The 22,018-nt window shown below is 44.0% G+C and overlaps 2 protein-coding genes across 3 annotated transcripts in view; both read right to left on the reverse strand.

Moving 5' to 3' along the window:
* LOC134624411 (NACHT, LRR and PYD domains-containing protein 3) overlaps positions 1-22,018 on the reverse strand; it is a 189,929-nt gene that overhangs the window by 51,669 nt on the left and 116,242 nt on the right. The window lies entirely within an intron of this gene.
* LOC134624414 (class II histocompatibility antigen, B-L beta chain-like) overlaps positions 4,446-22,018 on the reverse strand; it is a 34,901-nt gene continuing 17,328 nt past the window's right edge. For both annotated transcript variants that reach the window (XM_063469401.1, XM_063469400.1), the window contains 3 exons: positions 5,005-5,072; positions 4,812-4,925; positions 4,446-4,716 (listed from right to left, as the gene is read on the reverse strand). In XM_063469401.1, coding sequence (XP_063325471.1) covers positions 4,691-4,716; positions 4,812-4,925; positions 5,005-5,072 — 208 coding nt within the window. In that variant the 3' untranslated portion in view covers positions 4,446-4,690. The remainder of the gene's footprint in view (positions 4,717-4,811; positions 4,926-5,004; positions 5,073-22,018) is intronic.

Raw genomic sequence — 22,018 nt, forward strand, 5'->3', positions numbered from 1 at the left:
ACCACTGGAGGGTAAGAAGTTAGCCGAGGACTGCACCCTACTGTTGCAGCTTGAGCCAAACCTATGTGTTGCTCAGCTCCGGTCAGCATCAACCTTGCCAGAGGTCCCTGCACCTGCTGGTTCTGTTTTGTGCCTGCCAGAGGTCCCCACACCTGCTGGTTCTGTTTTGTGCCTGCCAGAGGTCCCCGCACCTGCTGGTTGTATTTTGTGCCTGACAGAGGTCCCTGCACCTACTGGTTCTGTTTTGTGCCTGCCAGAGGTCCCCGCACCTGCTGGTTCTGTTTTGTGCCTGCCAGAGGTCCCCGCACCTGCTGGTTGTATTTTGTACCTGCCAGAGGTCCCCGCACCTGCTGGTTCTGTTTTGTGCCTGCCAGAGGTCCCCGCACCTGCTGGTTCTGTTTTGTGCCTGCCAGAGGTCCCCGCACCTGCTGGTTCTGTTTTGTGCCTGCCAGAGGTCCCCGCACCTACTGGTTCTGTTTTGTGCCTGCCAGAGGTCCCCGCACCTGCTGGTTCTGTTTTGTGCCTGCCAGAGGTCCCCGCACCTGCTGGTTGTATTTTGTGCCTGCCAGAGGTCCCCGCACCTGCTGGTTCTGTTTTGTGCCTGCCAGAGGTCCCCGCACCTGCTGGTTCTGTTTTGTGCCTGCCAGAGGTCCCCGCACCTGCTGGTTGTATTTTGTGCCTGCCAGAGGTCCCTGCACCTACTGGTTCTGTTTTGTGTCTGCCAGAGGTCCCCACACCTGCTGGTTCTGTTTTGTGCCTGCCAGAGGTCCCCGCACCTACTGGTTCCGTTCTGTGTCTGCAAGAGGCCACCTTGCCTGCTGGTCCTGTGTCTGTCTCCGCTGGAGGATCCAAGGAGCCAGTTCAGCAGCCTGTCTCCGCTGGACCGAGGGGCCCGTTCAGCAGCCTGTCTCCGCAGGAGAGTCTGAGGGGCCCGTTCAGCCTCCTGTCTCCGCTGGAGGGTCCGAGGGGCCCGTTCAGCTTCTGTCTCCGCTGGAGGGTCCGAGGGGCCCGTTCAGCAACCTGTCTCTGCTGGAGCGTCCAAGGGGCCCGTCCGGCCACCAGCTGCGGCTTCCAAGCCGTTGCCTGCAATGCCACCACATGCGGCTCCCACGCCGTCGCCTGCAGCACCACCACCTGCGGCCCCCACGCCGTCATCTGCACCCTCATCCTCGCCTGCTGCGCCACCCTCATCCTCACCTGCAGCAGCAATAGCCTCTGCCTCGCCTGGTCCAGCCTCTGCATCAGCTTCAGCTTCGCCTGGTCCAGCCTCTGTCTCAGCTTCAGCCTCGCCGGGTCCAGCCTCTGCTTCTGCGTCGCTAGGTCCTGCCTCTGCTTCTGCCTCGTGTAACCCTGGAGAGTTACTAAGGGTTTTAGTGTGTTATGAGTGATGTTAGTATTTTGAGTTCACTGTTAAGTTTTGTTAAGTTAAATCATTTTGTTGAGAATTAATAAAATAGAAGATGTCTATAATGTCCTGATGGTCCTTGAAGTATACAGGGGGAAGTACCGCCTCCTGCCGTTCACTGCGTAGCAGCTACGGATATCAGGAAAGAGGGAGAGGAAGAAAAAGTCAGTTTTTCCAAGTGGAAAGCGTGGTTCCTTTATTCAGTCGGATTGTTCGGTGGAAATAGACTATCTAGACTTTGTTGTTGACCAGAAAGGAGCTTGTTACTGCTCGGATTCTTCTCGGTGAGTTAATTTGTTGTGAACAAGAATATTGTGAGTTTAAGCCATGAACGATGACATGCTAGCGGCTATCGCGGCTATTGCTATTAGCCATGTGGCTGTACATGTGTGATTGTAAGGATTAAACTGTATGTTAGAGTTTGTTAACTTCCTATGACGATGCATGTAAAGATTGTAAGTTATATGTATGCTGTAGATGTTGATATGTTCCTATATCAATCCTTAATTGTGTTCATTGTGAGGTGAATACAGTTTAAAGAAAATGGGGTTATGTTTCTTTGTAGTTGTGCTACAACGCTTCACCATCGCCATTTTGAAGCTCCAGGAGAGCCCATTTTATTGGTTACTTTGGTAAGAAGTTATCATTGTCTATGTTTTGGATTATTCTGTTGTTCTTTCTGTATACTGGAAAGGTAAAATGCAAATTTGTTAGTATGTATGAACGACACATAAGAAAGGCTATATGTATAAATGACTAAATATAGATTTTTGAATGTTATTCTGACTGTGTTATACAGGTCAGGTTTTTTTGTTGGGAGTACAGTTCGGTGATGATCCAGTCCAAAGATGGCGAGCCACCCCTCCAGGATCCTTAAGATGATTGTTTTAAAAGAGAACTAAATTCTTTGGACGAGCCGTGAACTGTACAAACTCTACTTAAGTGGTAGGACAGATTTACACTTCATTCCTCCTTTGCACATCCTGCAAGGAGAACCCTCATCGCTGGACTCACACTTAAGGGTGTCGGCTGACACAAAAGAGAGAGACTGATTCAAATTCCCCGGGGTGTGTGTGTTTTGTTTATTATTTTCTGTGACTTGGGCCCAATTTTTCCTTTCATGTACTGTTATTGTTTTCATTGTATGTATGTGCGATTCTTTAATTGTGAATACAATTTGATCAAACCAAGTTCTTTGAGCGTTTTATTAGTCATCCACTCTGCTCCAGTGGTCGAACCTCAGCTATTGGCCCAACACACAGGTAACCATCTAAATCTGTATCCCAAGTGTTGAAAGGGGTGTTACACTCGCCTGCAGCTTCAGCCTCGCCTCATACTGCTGCTGCCACGGTGCCACCCGGTCCGCGTCTGGTGCCTCAACATCATCGGCCATCTTCTAAGCCGCTGTCTGGGCATCATTGCCATCGTGGACGCCCTCCTGAACGGTGTCATCACCGCCACTGCCGTCCACATGGCCGGCCTCAGGACCTGTCGCCGCCACTGCCTTCCACGTGGCCGGCCTCCAGATCCGCTCTGTCGCCGCCACTGCCTTCTGCATGGCCGGCCTCCGGATCCGCTCTGTCACCGCCACTGCCTTCCGCGTGGTCGGCCTCCGGATCCGCTCTGTCGCCGCCACTGCCTTCCGCGTGGTTGGCTTCCGGAGATGAACTATTCTGGACTCCTGAGTTGTCAGCCTCCTGAACTATGTTTTGGGACCCCATTCAAGGATTCCAGTGTGTTTGTGATTGTATTTTGAACATCCCATTTGAATCACTGGAGCTTCTTTTTGTTTGGTTTTGGTCTGTATGTCATTATCTGGTCTCCTTGTGTGTGTGTGTGTATATATAGTGGGTGTCGGTCTGTGCTCGTTGTCGGCTCGTCTGCGTTTCATGGTGTTCTGTTCCTTAATCTGCCTCTCTCTGCCCCTCACCCCGTTTTGTATGATCTCAGGTTCGCTATTTAGTTTGGCCAGTTTAGGTTTGTTCAGTAGCTTCTCTCTCCTAAATTCCTGTTTTTGTCACTCTGCCACTTGTAAATAAACTCTTACTCATATCATCAGTCATTGCCTGCATTTTGGGTCCTTTTACCTCCAACACCACATGGCTTGCCTCGGCAGCCGTGACAATAACACTTACTATGACAGAAGTCAGCCAGCAGCGCTGGCTTGATACCAGATCCAGGACAGACATGTTTGCTATGTGAGATGAAGTGCTACTGGGAAAATTACATTTTATTTATGTAATGAACAAATTTTGAACATTATGAACTTAAAATAATATACAACTAAAAAGAAACACGGCATGTTAAAGATCTAGTTTAAATGACTCAAAAAGCTGAAATTAAAAATTATCCATACAGCAAACAAAAAAATGTTGTGAACCTACCTGAATTTAAAAAAGAAATTGGAAAAAAAAACTATGTCAATAAACAATGAAAAAATAAATATCGGAATAATATCTATTTTACCTGGTTAATGTGTGTGGTGGGGTATGGTCTGCAGTGCCGCTACAGGGGAGGTGGAGTGACACCTGAGTGGCAGCCGCAATCATGGCTTGCCTGCTTAAAGTCTGTGCTCTCCCTGCTGTTGTGTTGTTGTTGCTGGTATGTGTCTGTGTGTGTGCAGCAACTGTGTGTGATAAAGCACATCTTTAGGTGAACTCAGTTGTATAAACTTTTGCAAAGAACTCACGGCAGTTAGTACTAAACACACTGATAAAACACAGCATTACTCCCAACTTACAGACTGTGCTGGCTTAAGAGATGGCATAGGCAGACACAGGAGTAGTGTCCTTCTCCCATTAGACGGGAAGTAGCGAGAGATGCCACTGCTGGTAGGATGTCAAAATAAAATGAACAGTGTAAAAATGCCCTAAAAACAAACAAAGACTGTATGAACCTATATAACACCACTTAATATCTGAGGCGACTCTTGAGGAGCCAGTACACAGGTAAACAAACACACAGCTGAGAGGTTGTGTCATTTTATTTTTGTTTGAAGACGTAATGTAAAAATCTATAATTCTGAATCAAGCAAAGAAAACAAAGACATTCAGAGACCTAAATCACCTGGATTACATTACATGGATACATGGAAGACTGAAGCATCAAAGAGCAGAGTCTACATTAGATCTGATCCAGGACCATCGCAGTAAAGCCACAACACCCACCAACAGCACAGAGATGGCCCTCAATTAGGCTCATCATCATCATCATCATCGTCAGACTGCTGAACACAGGAAGCAGCTGCTTTTATAACATCAGAAATAACGAGGACCAGGACCTGCCTCAGTTAGTGGGAACCAGGATACGATCTGGAGAAAGAAGAAGAGATGATGACAGAGTCACCAAAACACTCTGAAAAACACAACATGGATGCTGGTGTCAGTCTGCTATGAACTGCTCTGACCTTGGGCCATCCTCCTGTAGTAGATGAATCCAATCAGAAATAAGATCAGACCCAGGATCAGTCCTGAGGCTCCGATGGCGAGCTTGCTCCTCTCTGACACAGGCATCGATGGGTCTGAGGACACACAGGTGAGACAGACAGGTGTACAGACAGACAGGTATGTACAGGTGTGTACAGACAGACAAGAATTTACCCCAGTCAGTGATCAGAGGTTCCCTCAGGCTGGCGTGCTCCACCATACAGGAAATTTTCTCTCCATACCTTCAACACAAACATCAGTGACTCTCACAGACAACAAATGTTTGATTAGAACATTTATTCAACAGACTACATGTATGGTTTCAGTTAGGTTATTGCACACATGCTGAGTTGGCCTCTGTCCTTATAGACAGAGTGAGTGCTGAGGTCGAGGCACACACGCACACACACAAGCAGTAGTTAAACTCATGTGTAGGGGAGAGTTCAAATATTTAAATACCAATCTGCAAAGCCTTGTAGCTGTTTGATTATGCTTGCAGGAGAGACTGTTTGTTCCAGGGGATAAGCAGAGTTAGAAGATTACTGGGAAGGATCTGGCCTCGGGAAGAAGGAGATGTTCTTTTAATGTGTTAAAAGTTGTCAACATTGATTGTATTGTACCTACTTTACGCATGAGGGGGCGTTCCAATACCCTGATTTTCATAAAAAACTATTGTTGTGTGGTTTTCGGAGAGAGATCGATGCTGTCTGCGTACAGTGTCCCATCTCCCACACGTGTGTTCATTAAAATCATCGTTTGACTTGACCCGGCTGGACCAGTGTTGTTATTTTGGTTTTCCTCCTGTATCCATCCCCAATATTTTGAACCCGTGACAAAATCCATGTAAAACATAAAAATGACAAAAATTACCCCGATTCAGCAAGCACTTTGGCAACAGTAGGAAGGAAAAGCTCCTTCCCACTCAGCTCTAATGGGGCAATATGCTATTATAATGTCTTTGAGATAAGACGGGGCCTGATCATTCAAGACCTTGTATGTCATGGTCCTGGGTCTGTGACCCAGTAAGTTAAATTGTTTATTATTTATTGCCACATTATTGCTGTGTGTGTTTTGGTTTTGTATTTCTAGGTTCCAGGTTTTCTTCCCTTTGTCCCTCAGGTTAGTCTGTTCTCCCTCTGTTCTATTCAATTCAATTCAATTCAATTCAATTTTATTTATATAGCGCCAAATCACAACAAAAGTTGTGACAAGGCGCTTCATAGGTACAGAGAAAAACCCAACAATCATATGACCCCCTATGAGCAAGCACTTTGGCGACAGTGGGAAGGAAAAACTCCCTTTTAACAGGAAGAAACCTCCGGCAGAACCAGGCTCAGGGAGGGGCGGGGCCATCTGCTGCGCCCGGTGGGGGTGTGTCTAGTCATCCCTGCCTGTGTGTTCCCTCTGTTCCAATGTAGTCAGGTCTCTGTGTAAAGCCCATGTCTCTGAGTCTGTCTTTGCTTGTGTGTTGAATTTCCTGTTTTATTGTGAAGGTCTGTGTCTTTTGTTAGTGTGTTTAGTTCTGCTTCCCCTTGTCTCATCAGCTCTGATTTCTCCCAGCTTTGTTTCCTTCCTGTCTCCCATTCCCTGATTGCTCCTGTGTGTATATAAGCCCTGTGTTTCCTTCTGCTTGTTGCTGTTTTATCTGTGTTGTCCCCCTGAGTTGCCCTGGGGATGTCCAAACTCAGGGTCTGCATCTTTCAAGGCCACATTTGAAGGCCTGTTACGTCACAGCGACGCGACGAAGGCTATCCAAATTCAAAGGCTGCTCCAAATGCTTCCAAAAAACCGTCCTTCATTTCCCCGAATTTGAAGGATCGGTCAGGTGTATCCTTCGTGGCCCAGCATATCCCACAATTCATAGCGCGGCGGTGGGTGTGGATATTTTTTCCAAAAAAACAGCAGACGGCTGAAGTGGGGCGGCCAAAGAGTAAACATTTAAAAGTAAGTACTGAATATTATGTCATTTATTTATGTGCAAATGTTTAATAATGAAGAACATTAAAACATTACTTTACACATGTCAGCAAAGTTATGTGACATTAGTGATGTTTGTACTTTTAACGTTAACTTGCGTTTAAAGCCTTTAAAATATACGCCGTTCAATAGTTGACCTTATTCTTACAGAGAATGTGATGATTTTATGGATAATTAAAGTCAGTCATATATCCACAAACACAAGCTGAAAGTCAGTGATGCTGCTCGGTTTGCAGTCCTGAATATGACGGCACAAGCAGGATTCACTGCACTGTTAATGTTAGCTATGTTATATTGCTGCCTCTGTTCGGTGGTGTCGAGCCAAATGGACTTTAACGTGTGTTTGAACGAGCTGACGGTTCACTCGTTAAGCTGAAAGAAAGATGCTTTAATCACAGGAGTCACACATGTGTCCACTGGACCATCTGGAACTCTTCTTGTTTAGCACTCGTAATAACACAAACACTAAATCCTCCTTCTCTTGTGCTGTTTTGTAGCAGTGTATACACCTGAGACTGTCACCTGTCTGTCTGTCCTACACTCTCTCTCTGTTTCTTTCTCTCTGATTGTGGAATAAAAGTATGAACATGTGTTTATAAGTTACACTTGTGTTTGAATCCTGCAGCTTATCACACATTTGATTTCCATGTGTGACAACTGCAAGTGTCCAGAGTGAGGACAGACTGAGGGACCCACTGCTGCACATCATCTGTGAGGCTTTGCACCCCTGATGATCCACCAGGACAAACTCAGCAGTGTGTGAGGAAGAGGAGGAGGAAGAGCCAGCAGCAGCTGACAGATGGAGAGAATAGACAGACTGTTCCCTGTTTGTGAAGGACTGCTAGAAAAGTTTAACATAACTAATTGTCTGTCCTGAATCAGTCTTATTAGGTAATGTTCAAATAATGTGATCATTCCAGTGTTTTCAGTGTGGGAGAAAGTACTCAGGGCCTTCAAGTTACACACTATGAAAGGCAGCAACAAGTTTAATGTTCAGAAACCTAAAGTATGTATCAGCAGCAGAATGGAGCTAAAAATAAATGTTTGTTTCAGTTCTATGAAGCTTTGAGTATTTTGGATTAGTAGCACTGCTGTGTTTGTTGCATCATATTGCTGTAATTGTTTATATGCTTTATATATTCTGAGGTAAGTTGATCTATAGTGTTACATCATATTCTATAAGGATGTTATGTGTTTGTATACTTTCTGCCCAGTTTGACCCATTTAGCAGAAGTCGGCCTGTTTAAGGCTCTGATATCTATTCTGTATGACTTAAAGCAGTTATGACATGGTCTGATTTTCTCACCCAATAAAGGAATATTTAATATATCAGTCTGATCTTCATTCTATCAGAAACAGTTATCACAGCTCGTACATTTTCTTTTTACACATATATATAAGCATTGAGACAAATTTAGTAATACCAACATACTGAAAGAACGATATTTGTCTCTTATATATAATACATCTATATACTGTATACACTGTCAAAGATACTTGTCTTTGAGTGAAGAGAGGACATATAAATAACTGTAACTAGGATCTTTACTGAAGCTCAGTATTTGACACAGAGTTCATGTTCACTGCTGTAATAACTAATAATGATTAATATAATAACTATAATATTGGCCATATTATATTTACATTACCAAAGTGAGATGACTTTAGTCTCATGAACAACATTAGCTAATTGCTGTTTACTAGCTAAACTTAAAATGGCTGTTCAGTACAAAAATGAAGCCCAACAATCATGTTTGTACAGTCCTGTGGTCTTGGCTTCAGATACTTATCAAATCAAACAAAGTTCATATAAAATTTAACAGATAAACAAAAAGATTTTCTCCTTCATTTCTGTCACACAATACTGTATTAAACATTTCCAGCAGTGAGTATCATGGTTGCTAGGCAACCTGAACAGTGCGATGGAGGTTAGACTGTTCAATTTCACCAGCCTCTCACTTCCGGCGACGCAGCGCACGTAAACCGCGTCCTCCAATGATGCAGACCCTGAATTTGGAGACGGCACCTGTGTTCCTCCTAGTGATGTGTCGGTCGCAAATGAAACAGCTCTTAGAGCCAGATCTATAAAATGAATGAAGGGAGTCATGTTTTTTTCTCTCTCTCTTGCTCTCTTTTTCACTTCACATCGTACATGAGTCTTGTGTTTGCGCTGAGCAGATGGGGGAGGGGCCGTAGTTACACCGGCAGCAGCAGTAGCGTGTGAACAGTGCAGTGTTGCCAACTTAGCGACTCCGTTGCTATATTTAGCGAGTTTCTTAGAGCCCCTTAGCGACTTTTTTTCTAAAAAGCGACTAGCGACAAATCTGGCGACTTTCTCTGGTGTTTTTGGAGACTTATTTATGACCACTTTTTGACGTGAAAGCGCGTATTGCTCTTACTCTTACGCGCATGAGAGAAGCCACTGCTCCCGCACTGACGGTAACGCAGTCAGTTCTTCTTTTACTGTTATGTCGTTTTGTGGATCACAAGGTTAAAAACTACTTATACCCAAGCCCGGATAAAGGATCAGGGTTGGAATTGTGACATGAAAAAAAACAATAATTGCTAAAAGAAATTTAATTTGTAGTTCTAAATAAATTCTAAATGCATTTAGGATTTTTAGGTTTAGGTTTTTTACTCACTTTATGTCTCAATGTTATTTCTCTCTCCTACAACGTAGGTTACAATTACATTAGCATGACCGATTATGCAAATTAGGCAATGATGTCATTTAGCAACTTCTATTCACTTTTAGGACAACCAATAGCGATTTCCCTTACTGAGGAGTTGGCAACACTGGAACAATGCAGGAGGGAGAGAGAGAAGAGAGCCAGGGGCAACAGCAAGAGACAGTACTGACACATTAGAAAGGTAGAAAGGATTACTGTGCTATGATCATCACTGAGACTTGGCTGGACTCTTTCACCCCAGACATTGTGATTGAGCTAGCGGGCCATGCAACATTCAGAGCGGACGGAAACAAAGAGTCCAGTAAGAAATGCAGAGGAAGTCTGCTAGTGTTTGTAAACAATAACTGGTGCACCAACAACACAGTTAAAGTCGTCCACTGCTGTCTGAACATAGAGTACATGATAGTTCAGTGTAGACCCTTATACTTGCAAAGAGAGCTCACAGCGATCACAATAATAGCAGTTTATGTGCCGCCGCAAGCTAATGCTAAGTCGGCCATGGAGCTACTCCAGCGCTCCATTAATAAACAGCTAACAACGCATCCGGACTGCGCTGTGATCGTGGCAGGAGATTTTAACCACGCAAACCAGAAACCTGTCCTGCCTGGATCCTTTAAAAACACAAGTTTTCCAACAAGGGAAAACGACACACTGGACCAGGTCTACACCAACATCCCAGATGTTTACAAAGCCACCCCCTGCCTCATCTTGGACTCTCTGACCATCTCTCTCTGTTCCTGATCCCTGCTTATAAACCTCTAATTCAAAGACAAAACCATCTGAAAAAACAGTGCAAGTGTGGACCGCTAAGAGCATGTGACAGTGCCTTCAAATCAGGAGACCAACAAGTCTACAAAGAGGCACGCCATTCTCTGCTTAACGCCATAAAAGAAGCCAAGCGCAAATACAAACAGCGCATCGAGGAACACTTTTACACAAACAACTCCAGAAACACGTTGCAGGGGATGTAGAAACTAACTGGCTACAAAGACAGTCACAGACAAACAGAGGTGGGTAGTAACGAGTTACATTTACTCCGTTACATTTACTTGAGTAAGTTTTTGAAAAAAATGTACTTTTGAAGTACCTTTTTTGCACGATACTTTTTACTTTTACTTGAGTACATTTGTGAAGAAGAAATGCTACTTTTATTCGGCTACATTTGCAAAATTCGACTCGTTACTTTTTTAAAAAATAATTAGTTTAACATATTAGATAACATACCACCAGTGGAGTTTCCTGTAACCCTTTTACCAATCAGATGTGGCCATACAGTCACATGACCAGTTTGAAACTGTGGCGGGCAGAGCGGCTCAAGCATTTTAAAGTAGCAGACACACGGAAAAAGAAACACATGAAAACATGGCAGAGCCAATTGTCTCCACTAGAACTGAAGAGGATGAACACCTTTGGCCTCACATACAAAGAATGTTTCACTAAAAAGCAGGACAAAAGAACAGCTATGTCTGCAGTGTCGGTGTCTTCAGTGTGAGCCAAAACAAACCAACTTTTCAGCGTGAAAAGACTCAACTCGTGTAACCTGAGGAAACGGTAAGTTTTCTCTAAATATCTTGTTAGCTGTGGTTAGCTGGATGTCAGTCTTACGTTACAGCAGCTGTGTCGAGCTTCAGCCCCGAGTTTGATTGAACTAGAATCACGTCATATTTTCGGCGCTACGTTGTACTGAGATAAGTTTGTGGGTGTTTCTGTCCTTTTAACTGCTTGGTGGTTAGCTAGCATGAGCTGTAAGATAACAGCTAGCCTGGTTAATGACGCTAGAGTTTCACGCACATGTAAACAGCTCGTCTCTACAGCTTTAACTGTTAAAACAGAAGGCAATACTGCCGCTGACATGGTTTATTATGTGAAACAGCAGCTTGTTTAGTTTAAACAGTCTGCATTAAGCTGGGCAAACACTGTGTGATTTTTTTCAGACGCATTATTCAGCTCCTGCTCAAACTGTGTGATTGAATCTCAGGGGTTATAAGTTCATAGGTCACGATGCAGGGTCTCACACTATACAGCTTGATGCTCTGATGCAACCTGAGTGCTCACACTGTGCGTCCATAACATGAAGCTTATCATACAAAATCTGTCTCTTGCTCTCCCTCTCTCTGTCTTTCACTCACACAGACACACGCACACATCACCACGATCGACTTTGCTAAATTGCTAATGAAAAACATTGACCAGGCAGCTGCAATTGATCACCAGTGTACATCCAACTCTTTTCATGGTTTTGTTGTAGTCGTGATAATTTTGTGAGGCCACAGTGAAAAGCCTCAGATACGGAAGCGTAGAGCTGCCACGCAGGCAAAAGAAAAATTGAGCTTAATCACGTTATAACGTGAAAAGTATATTGTTCTAACAATATACTTTTCATGTTTGTACAATATACTATCATGTTATTACAATATACATAATGATCATGTTCGTACTGTATAACATTTATATTGTGAAATGTGAAGTTTTTTGTTATGACATTGTAATGACGTGATAGTACAAACATGACAGTATGTTGTTAGAACAATAAACTTGTCACGTTATAACTTGATATATTTCTATTTTTCTTTTGCCGGGGTGGCAGCTCTACACTTCCGAGCTTGCCAAAGTTCTATAAGTTGTGCCTCCATCGCTTGTGTCCAGACCACACGCTGCACTGCCGTGCTGCTTCATCTTTTCACTTTCATTTCTGTGTTTGCGTGTGTGCAGTGTGCGAGGCTGCGTTGAGGGGCGTCAAGATTTCAAACAGGTTTGATTTTCTTGCGACCAAACTAATGACGATCGAGAGCTGATTGTGAGGTGTTAATTGCTTTTCGTTACCCCATGTATACTACACGATGCACGACACACGATTAAGGTGAAAATCGGGCCATTCCCCAAAACGGTCAAACGACTGCAATATCGTCTCAAAATGGGCCATAAATCGCACAATGTATGCCCAGCTTTAGGAGGCTAGCTCCATCCAACTCCCTCCCCTGTGGTTGGAAGGGGTGTGTTTCATCTTTTTGCAGCCTGACTGAGGTGTTTGCCTGCTCAGGAGAGCCATGGAGAGATTAGAGGCTACATCACAGCTCCAGTCACGGCTTTCATCACTGTCTTTCTCATCTTTTCCTTGAGTAACAGCCAAACAGTGCGAGGAGACAACATCAACATCATAATGCGGATACCTCCTCGGCGCCAGCTGTGGGCTCAAGGCTGGAGCCGAACAAAAAACTCCCTGATAAAGACTGTGTGTTGACTGTTCTTCCCACTCCATGCAAGGCCACCTGGGTTGGCTGGTAGACTGTTTACTTAGCCTGATAGGGCGGAGGACACTGTCTCAGCTGAACTATGGACACGCACACACATACACATACACTGATTCGCACTCACTCATCCCCCCTCCCTTTCTAAACGCCTTCGATGCTTGTCCCCTCCTGGAGAACACGGCACTGTTTGTGCGGGATATGAAAGACAAGATTTTGTTTTTCAACAAGAGTTAGTAAAATAACATCTCCAGTATGATCAAATTTGTATGCCAAACATCCGCAGCTTGGCAGTGTATACAGCACTATAATGACCAGACCTAATTCTTTTGAAAACCTTACATCTTTCCACAGGTCTGAACTTCATCAGACATCACCTAGACACAGAGCTGGATGAGGCCAGCACAAACAGCAGCCTAACCGACTAAGACGATGGATCCATGGGGCCAGGAAAGCCAGAAGCAGGGGAGCTGGAGAGGTACCTTTCATGTCTGTTCACTGGAGGTGTGGATCTATTGCATGGCTCTCCTCACATCAAGAAGCTGTCGATCAAAGTCAATACAGCTCTTCCTGCATCTGCAGCTTGTGAAGGACTTCTTAGTCATGCAGGACTCCTGTTTACTGCTAAACAGTTACAGCTTCACAGAAAGAACCTTGCCCATATGGAAAAGAAATGGAAAAAACTTATAAAAGACTTGCATAAGATGTGGCCTACTTCATATAGTGAATCATATAAGGCTTATATGATTTACTCATGAATGTGGCCACTTTCATATATTGTTTTTGTAAGTATCCAAAACATACAAGTTTCATTTATATAATTTTTCTAGGGATCTTGTATCTGTTTTCACTATTGTATGCTTTTCATACAAGTTTCACACAAGACAGATACAAACTTTATAAGATTTATATATATCTTTTCCATATGGGTGAGAGCAAACTGCTGCTGAAGCTTAACCTTCACTTCACTGAGTGAAGAAATGGCACATTTTTGCTAAACAGGGCTCGCAAAATCGCTAGCCCGACGTCCCGGGGCTAGCGATTTTTCCAGTCGGGCTACCAAAATCTATCTCAGCCCTGCCCGTCGGGCTATCATAGGAAGGGAAAATATATGTCATTGCTTTTGCATTCTTTCGAAAATGTAGCTGAGTAATTATCTCATTGGCATCGATGAGCCACTGTCAATATGTGACATATTGAAATCGTGTTTGAATTTGTGCTTGTTTTTTGCTTTCACTTTCACTTTGCGATCGTGCGAACGGTGTGTAGAGAGCGGCAGCACTGATTGGTGAGTGACGGTTAATTGCGCACCAATTCCTCTGACGTCGTCTTATCACTCATTAGCTTACTATTCAAACGTGACAAGTGAAATCTCCCACAGCAAGCTTAAACACGTGAGAGGTTGATTGCGCAGAGAATCGCTGACCGTTATGTAAGTACCTGTGTAAAAGCAGCAGGATTTACGCTGGAATTTTAGTTCTGCTGAGCCAAATAAGATGGGTCAGGGTGAAGAAGGCACAGCCAAATAAAAGCCGACCACAAAACGGAAAAGTTATGACAAATCAGACTATGAGGCAAAAAGAAAGCTCAGATTTTTTGGTTTCATGGACAAAAGAATTTCTGTGGCTGGAATATGACGAGCTAAATAACATAATGTTCTGCCGGGTGTGTCGTGAGTTTCATTTCATTTGAGTCGACAAGTGCCTTTGTAACTGTGACCAGTAATTTGAAGAAAGACCCCATCAGAACCCATGAGAAATGCAAGAAATGCATTATTGCTCAGTCTGCAATATCTTTCCCAGAACAAACAGCAATTGCAAAAAACATACTAAAAATAAACCAAGCACAAGAAGAAGTCCTGAAAAATCTTTCAAAAGCGTACTATGTTGCAAAGAGTGAACTACCATTGTCAAAATTTAGCAGTCTTTGCAAACTTCAAAAAGCAAATGGCCTCGATCTTGGTTCCCCTTACCTCTTACCCTTGACTTCAGTGGAAATTTCAGATTCAGGATCTGACACAGATTCATGTTCTACACAGTTCTTACAAGTTCATAGAAATTTCTGTTCAATTAGAAACAAGTATTTGAGTTGATGATTGTAATTTTTATACAGTTGTTGTGATTTGTATTTTAACAACTTTCTGATTAATTTTTGTTTCCGTTACAATATTATACTTTAATGTATAATATTGTAAAGGAAACAAAACATTAAAAAATTGCTCTATTTTTTATTTGGGCTACTTAAATTTATTTTGGGCTACCAAAAACTGAAGAGTGCCTGCCCGAAGGGCTAGCAGAGATTTTGAAATTTTGCGAGCCTTGCTAAATATGCAGAAATAGATGCACACCCATACAATTTATGGTAAACTGAGCTGCCTTGTATGTACATATATTGAAGATGCCTCGTTCTAATGTTTTCTGTGAGGCTACTGTGCCATTTGGAGCAAAAATGAATATAAAGTTTACAGCATATCTTGTCACTGGAAATGGTTTGCACTGTTTCTATATTTATATTATTTACTGTAAATATTGGTGAGAAAAAGCTTTATGTTGTAAACCCCCCCCTTGAAATCTGGAAATTAGAATTGTTGTGCCTTATTTTGTTGATGTTTTTACATTCATTCTTTTTGAAAATACTAAAATTTGTATATTTATTTATTTTTGTTTGTCTGATAGCATCTATTTAAAAAATAAATCAGACATTACAACCAGTTAATCACTACTTAAGTAGTGATTTCACCAACTACTTTTTTACTCTTACTTAAGTAACTTTTTTGATGACTACTTTTCACTTTTACTTGAGTAATAATATTTTAAAGTAATGCTATTCTTACTTGGGTACAATTTTTGGATACTCAACCCACATCTGCACACCTCTCCCAGGACATCACCTTATATGACACCCTAAACCAATTCTTCACCAGCAAAATAGGGACACCATCACCCATCCTGCCATTTCAGAAAGGGACGATGCCCCCACCCAGCTGGAGCAGCATCAGGTCAGAGCCACACTGCGCAGAGTCTACACGAGGAAAGCAGCTGGTCCTGACGGTGTAGCTGGTAGAGTGCTTAAAGCATGTGCAGACCAACTAGCAGCGGTTTTCACCACCATCTTCAACCTCTCACTGCTACAGTCTGTAGTACCAAACTGCTTTAAGTCAGCCACCATCGTTCCAGTGCCCAAGAAGAACACAGTGAGCTGCTTGAATGACTATCGTCCAGTTGCTTTAACATCCATAATTGCCAAATGTTTTGAGTAACTCATCATGTCACAGATTAAAGTTGCCATCCCTGCAGACTTCGATCCATACCAGTTTGCATAAACGGCAAACAAGTCCACAGAGGACACCATAATAACAGCTCTTCACACAATCCTCACACATCTAGACAGTAATAACACCTACAGACATGGACAAAATTGTTGGTACCCTTAGGTCAATGAAAGAAAAACTCCCAATGGCCACAGAAATAACTTTAATCTGACAAAAGTAATAATAAATAAAAATTCTATAAATCTTAACAAATGAAAGTCAGACATTACTTTTCAACCATGCTTCAAATGAATTAAAATAAATGCATGAAACAGGCCTGGACAAAAACGATGGTACCCCTAGAAAAGAATGAAAATAATGTGTGTGTTAATGTGTTAATCCAATGTGCGTCCACTAATCAGCATCACAGGTGCCATCATATATAGGACTCCAGGTAGTCACTGTGTTGTTTGGTGACATGGTGTGAACCATATTCAACATGGACCAGAGGAAGCAAAGGAAAGAGTTTTCTCAGAAGATTAGAAAGGAAATCATAGACAAGCATGGTACAGGTAAAGCCTATAAGACCAGCTCCAAGCAGCTAGATGTTCCTGTGACTACAGTTGCACATGTAATTCAGAAATTTAAGATCCATGGGACTGTAGCCAACCTCCCTGGACATGGCCACAGGAGGAGAATTGATGACAGATCACAGAGATGGATAATCCGAATGGTAACACAAGATCCCAGAAAGACTTCTAAAGAGATCCGAGCTGAACTTCATGCTCAAGGAACATCAGTGTCAGATCGCACCATCCGTCATTGAGCCAAAGTGGGCTACATGGGAGACGACCAAGGAGGACACCATTGTTGAAAACAAATGATAAAAAAGCCAGACTGGAATATGCCAAACCACATGTTGACAAGCCACAAAGCTTCTGGGAGAATGTCCTGTGGACAGGTGAGACAAAAATTTAACTTTCTGCCAAGGCACATCAGCTCTATGTCTACAGATGGAAAAATGAAGCATATCAAGAAAAGAACACTGTCCCAACTGTGAAACATGGGGGAGGCTCGGTCATGTTCTGGGGCTGCTTTGTTGCATCTGGCACAGGGCTTGAGATTTCATTGTACCCTGCACAGATTCAAGACACCTATCAAGGGATTCTAGAGAGAAATGTGCTGGCCAGTGTCAGAAAGCTTGGTCTCAGTTGCAGGTCATGGGTCTTAAAACAGGACAATGACCCAAAACACACAGCTAAAAACACCCAAGAATGGCTAAGAGGGAAACATTGGACTATTTTAAAGTGGCCTTCTATGAGCCCTGACTTTAATCTTATTGAGCATCTTTGGAAGGAGCTGAAACATGCAGTCTGGAAAAGGCGCCCTTCAAATTGGAAACAACTGGAGCAGTTTGCTCATGAGGAGTGGGCCAAAATACCTGCTGAGAGGTGCAGAAGTCTCATTGACAGTTACAGGAACCATTTGATTGCAGTGATTGCCTCCAAAGGTTGTGCAACAAAATATTAACTTGTGGGTACCATCATTTTTTTCCAGGCCTGTTTCATGCATTTGCTTTTTAAATAATTCAGCTGAAGCATGGTTGAAAAGCTTTTGTCACATTAGAGTTATTTCTGTGACCATTGTGAGGTTTTCTTTTATTGACCGAAGGGTACCAACAATTTTGTCCACGTCTGTATGTGAGAATGCTGTTTGTGGACTTCAGCTCCGCCTTCAATACAGTTCAACCCCACCAACTGGTTAACAAACTAAACAACTTAAAACTCAGCAGATCACTGTGCACCTGAATATTGGACTTCCTGATCAACAGACCCCAGAACGTCAGAATGGGAGCCACACCTCCTCCACCCTCACTCTGAACGTGTGTCCCCTCGTATACTCACTTTTCACCCATGACTGTTCTCCAATCAACACCAGTAACACCATTATAAAATTGCTGACGACACCACCATCATAGGACTGATCGACAACAATGACGATTCAGCCTACAGAGGAGGATCAGCATCTGAAGAAAAGGTGTGACAACAACAACCTGCATCTGAACACAGCCAAGACCAAGGAGATGGTAATCGACTTCATGAGAACAAGGCGATCTGAGCACTCCACCCTCTACATTGATGGAGGAGGTAGAAAGGGTAGAAAGCTTCAGGTTTCTCGGAGTCCACATCTCGGCCGGCCTTACCTGGTCCACAAACATTTCCCACCAGATAGGGAAAGCACAACAAAGGCTGTACTTCCTCAGGAGACTACGTCAGGCCCAATTACCCTAAGACTGCTAGTAAACTTCTACTGCTCCTTACCTGCTGCTGCACACTCTGGTTCAACTGCTGCACCACGGAGGACAAGAGGAAACTGCAGCGGGTGGTGAGGGCAGCAGAGCGAGCAATTGGCACCTCACTAACTGCCCTCAGAGACTTTGATACTGGCAGACTTCAGCAGAAAGCCAGCATCATCATCAAGGACCCCTCGCAACCTGGACACTCACCTTATTTCTACATGTACTTTAATGCAACCAGCATTCCTAAGTCTTAAACTTTATTACAACCATATTTACTATAGTAGCAATGCCCCCCCCCCCGCATGTGCAATTTCACTGATCACACTGCACCTTACAATGCACCTGCTCCTCAGATTGTAAACCCAATAAACTTCATTTCACTTCTCAAATATCACTGTGTGTGTCTCCTATATGATATATTTAACTGACATTTTTTATTGTACAACCAACGATTTATACAGGAAAATTGTGACTATTAACAAGGTTGCCAAAAGTTTTGCATCCCACTGTATATATATGTAAGCGTGTATGTGGAAATATTTGTGTGTATGTATCTATTAGGGGTGCAACGATACACAAAATTCACGGTTTGGTTCGGTTCGATACTTTGGTGTCACGGTTCGATACTTTTTTCAATACAAAAAAATGTTCATGCTTCTTTAATTTGTCATTTATTAAAATTATAAATATAGATTTTAACTCAAAAGTACAGTTTTTAAATTTAATGTTGCTGAAACAACAAAGTAATAAAAAAATAAATTATCTGATCGAGAAATCCCTCATCTTTGGAAAAGAGAATTTATTACAGAGAAATGGCTCTTTCCAAAATAAAAGCTATACTATACGCTTCTTCTGGGGCATATTCTCAGCAGCATATTAAACATATCAGGTCCCCATAAGGAGAATCATGTGCTAACGGCTGTCTAAATGACTCGGGTAAAGTTTGTAGCATGCGTGCTTGTTTTTGTCTGCTTCCACTTGTCTTTGCACTAGGATCATGTTGGCGTAAATGTGCAGTCATATTCGTTGTGTTCCCACTAGTGCTGTCAGCGTTAATCTGAAATGACGTTAACAACACAACACGGCAAATCTCCGTTAACGAGCTACCGCGGATCGACCCGTGCGTGGGGCTGGATGGAGTCAACACGTTAACGAGCAAACTGCGCTAACGCAGTAGTTCCCACCCATGTAATTGAGCATTGCGTGGCACATCCGACATACTGTTTTACTTTTGTCCATGACGCGCTTACCTTCAGGGTCATACTTCACATGAAGACCAAAATAGTTCCAAAAGCCAGATCTGAATGCGGGCGGGGGAGGTTCAATTTGTCATGTTGCAATGAGCTTAGCTTCTGTCTTGCTAGCTTGCGCTGCGCTCAGTGGATCTGCGCTCGACAGTGCAACCTAGGCGGAGTAGTCGAACGCAGATCCACTGAGCTCTCAACACAGACAGCATCATCAGAAGAAAAGTTGATAAAATAAATTAAAAATGTTCTATTGTTCAATACACATGCATACCGAACTGAGAGCACTGTATTGAACGGTTCAATATCGATACGAGTATCGTTGCACCCCTAGTATCTATGCATGCGTATATGTATGTAGTGGAGATCATCTGAATTTCAGGAGCGGGACCACTCCTCCTTCCCGCCCCCTCCGACCTCAGGCTATAAAAACCCCCCTTCTCCAATACCTGCTGTTCTCATTTTTCATGCGAACACCCCTCGTCGTCAGATGCCTCGCAATTCTAAGAGCTTGATTCCTACTCACCCTTTTGCCCATTACCATGGATTCCTCGTCACTCAGCGCATCGGACCAAGACCTCACTCCTTCTCCACCTGATTTTCAGGATTGGCAAACTGCTCCTAGTGGAGCCGCTGAGTGCTCCATTACAGCCGGCCCGTCCAGCGCGCCTTTCAGCAGCCGTCCTCGCCGCACAGCCGTCAGGTCTCCCATTCGCATTCCCCGGAACTCCTCTCTGCGCTCCATTCAACAATACAGCGGCTCCGGTTGCTCCCCTTCCCCGCAAAACTGCAACCTCCGATCTGCTACTAGAGGATGATCCCCTCCCAGTAAATGTTCTAGGCAGAGCTCCACTCCGGATCATCCTGAGGCGCTTCTCCGGCCCCGTGGAGCTTCCCAGAAACACGATCAATCTCAGCCTTCAACTCCGAGTTCGCGCCACCATTCCCACGCTCCGGTGAGGTCTCCTGAAGATTCTCTGCCCACGAAGGTCTCCGACTGGACCGTCACCCATCTCCAACGTGTTCTGAAAGAGAGAGGCATCCGCTTTCGTCGATGCGATATCAAGGCTACATTATTCTGTTTCTTCTTAACATCTCAGCGCTCCCGCTCTCATTCTGCTGCCTCTTCGCCGCCCTTCCCTCTCTCTCCTGCAAGTCGTGCCGCGCCCCGTCACATCCCGCTTCCGCCTGCATAGTCCCAGCCCAAAACGAACCACAGCCCTCGCGCCGTCCTTCTGTTCTCTTCTGCTTGACCCTCGCTCCTGTACCAGAGCCTTCTAAACCCACAATCTCCACTCCCAGCATGCCTTTGCCTCACGGTTCAGACAGGCGGGGTAGGCCCATCATGCACCTCGGAGGCCGTAACATTTGCAATAACTTCAACAATTCCGGCTGTTCCTTGTCTCAATGCCGCTATCTTCACTGCTGCTCCTTTTGCGGCGGTGGCCATTTTCGCTCCGCATGCCCCCACAACCCCACCAAACCATGACTAGCTCTGTCAGTCTCCACACCCATCCACATTCCGGCACTTGAAGACGCCTTATAAAAAAAAAAAAAAAAAAAAAAAAATTCACCCTAACCCAGACTTTGTCAACTTCTTAGTAAAAAGTTTCTCAGAAGGCTTCCACCCAGGGATCGTTGCCCAGACTCGGTTTCTTGCACTTGCAAAAACCAGCAGTCAAAAACAAAAACTCAAACAAGAGACAGAAAGAAAGAAGAAGAACAAAAAAAGAGAGAGAGAGAGCGACATAAAAGAGAAAGACTAAAGAAGAAAGAGAAAAAAACAGATGGTTCACCTCCTTGATGACTTCCTAGTCATCTCCCCTCCCACGTCTCCACCAGTTCACGGACTATCAACTCCGAACTTGGCATCCCTTTGTCGGAAGAGAAAACAGAGGGACCTTAAACATCACTGGAGTTCCTCAGGATAACCCTCAACACCGAACGTTTCCAGGCCTCCCTGCCCATCGAAAAGCTCAATCGCATCACCCTTCTCCTCCAAAGCTTCCTCCTCGCTCTCACTTGCTCCAAACAATAGCTGCTCTTCCTGTTGGATCTTTCATTTGCTTTCACTCGCTGCATCTAAACCGTCACTCCTTGACTCCGCCATGCTGGATAGCTCTTCCAGGGCTGAACTGCGTCTCTGGCAACTTCTGCTTGCTAACTGGAACGGCATCACCTTCTTCTACACAATCAGCTGTCCCACCCTGACGGCGTTCAGCTCTTCACAGATGCCGCCCCTTCTGCCGGCTTTGGGGTCTATTACGGCCGAAGGTGGTTCTCTTCAGCTCGGCCTCCCGAGTTCCGTAAAAATATCCACGATCGGAAGTTCCTGCCTTCATCAGCCATTACGAAATCTAAACAAGTAGTCATCGCAGCCTTACTGTGGGGCCATGAATGGTCAAAAGATCCATCCTCATTTGGTCCGACAACTTCGCCGTAGTCGACATTATTAACAAAGGCTGAAGCAATTCTCCTTC

Source organism: Pelmatolapia mariae, linkage group LG3_W (assembly GCF_036321145.2).
Source record: "Pelmatolapia mariae isolate MD_Pm_ZW linkage group LG3_W, Pm_UMD_F_2, whole genome shotgun sequence".
NCBI classification, from domain to species: domain Eukaryota; kingdom Metazoa; phylum Chordata; class Actinopteri; order Cichliformes; family Cichlidae; genus Pelmatolapia; species Pelmatolapia mariae.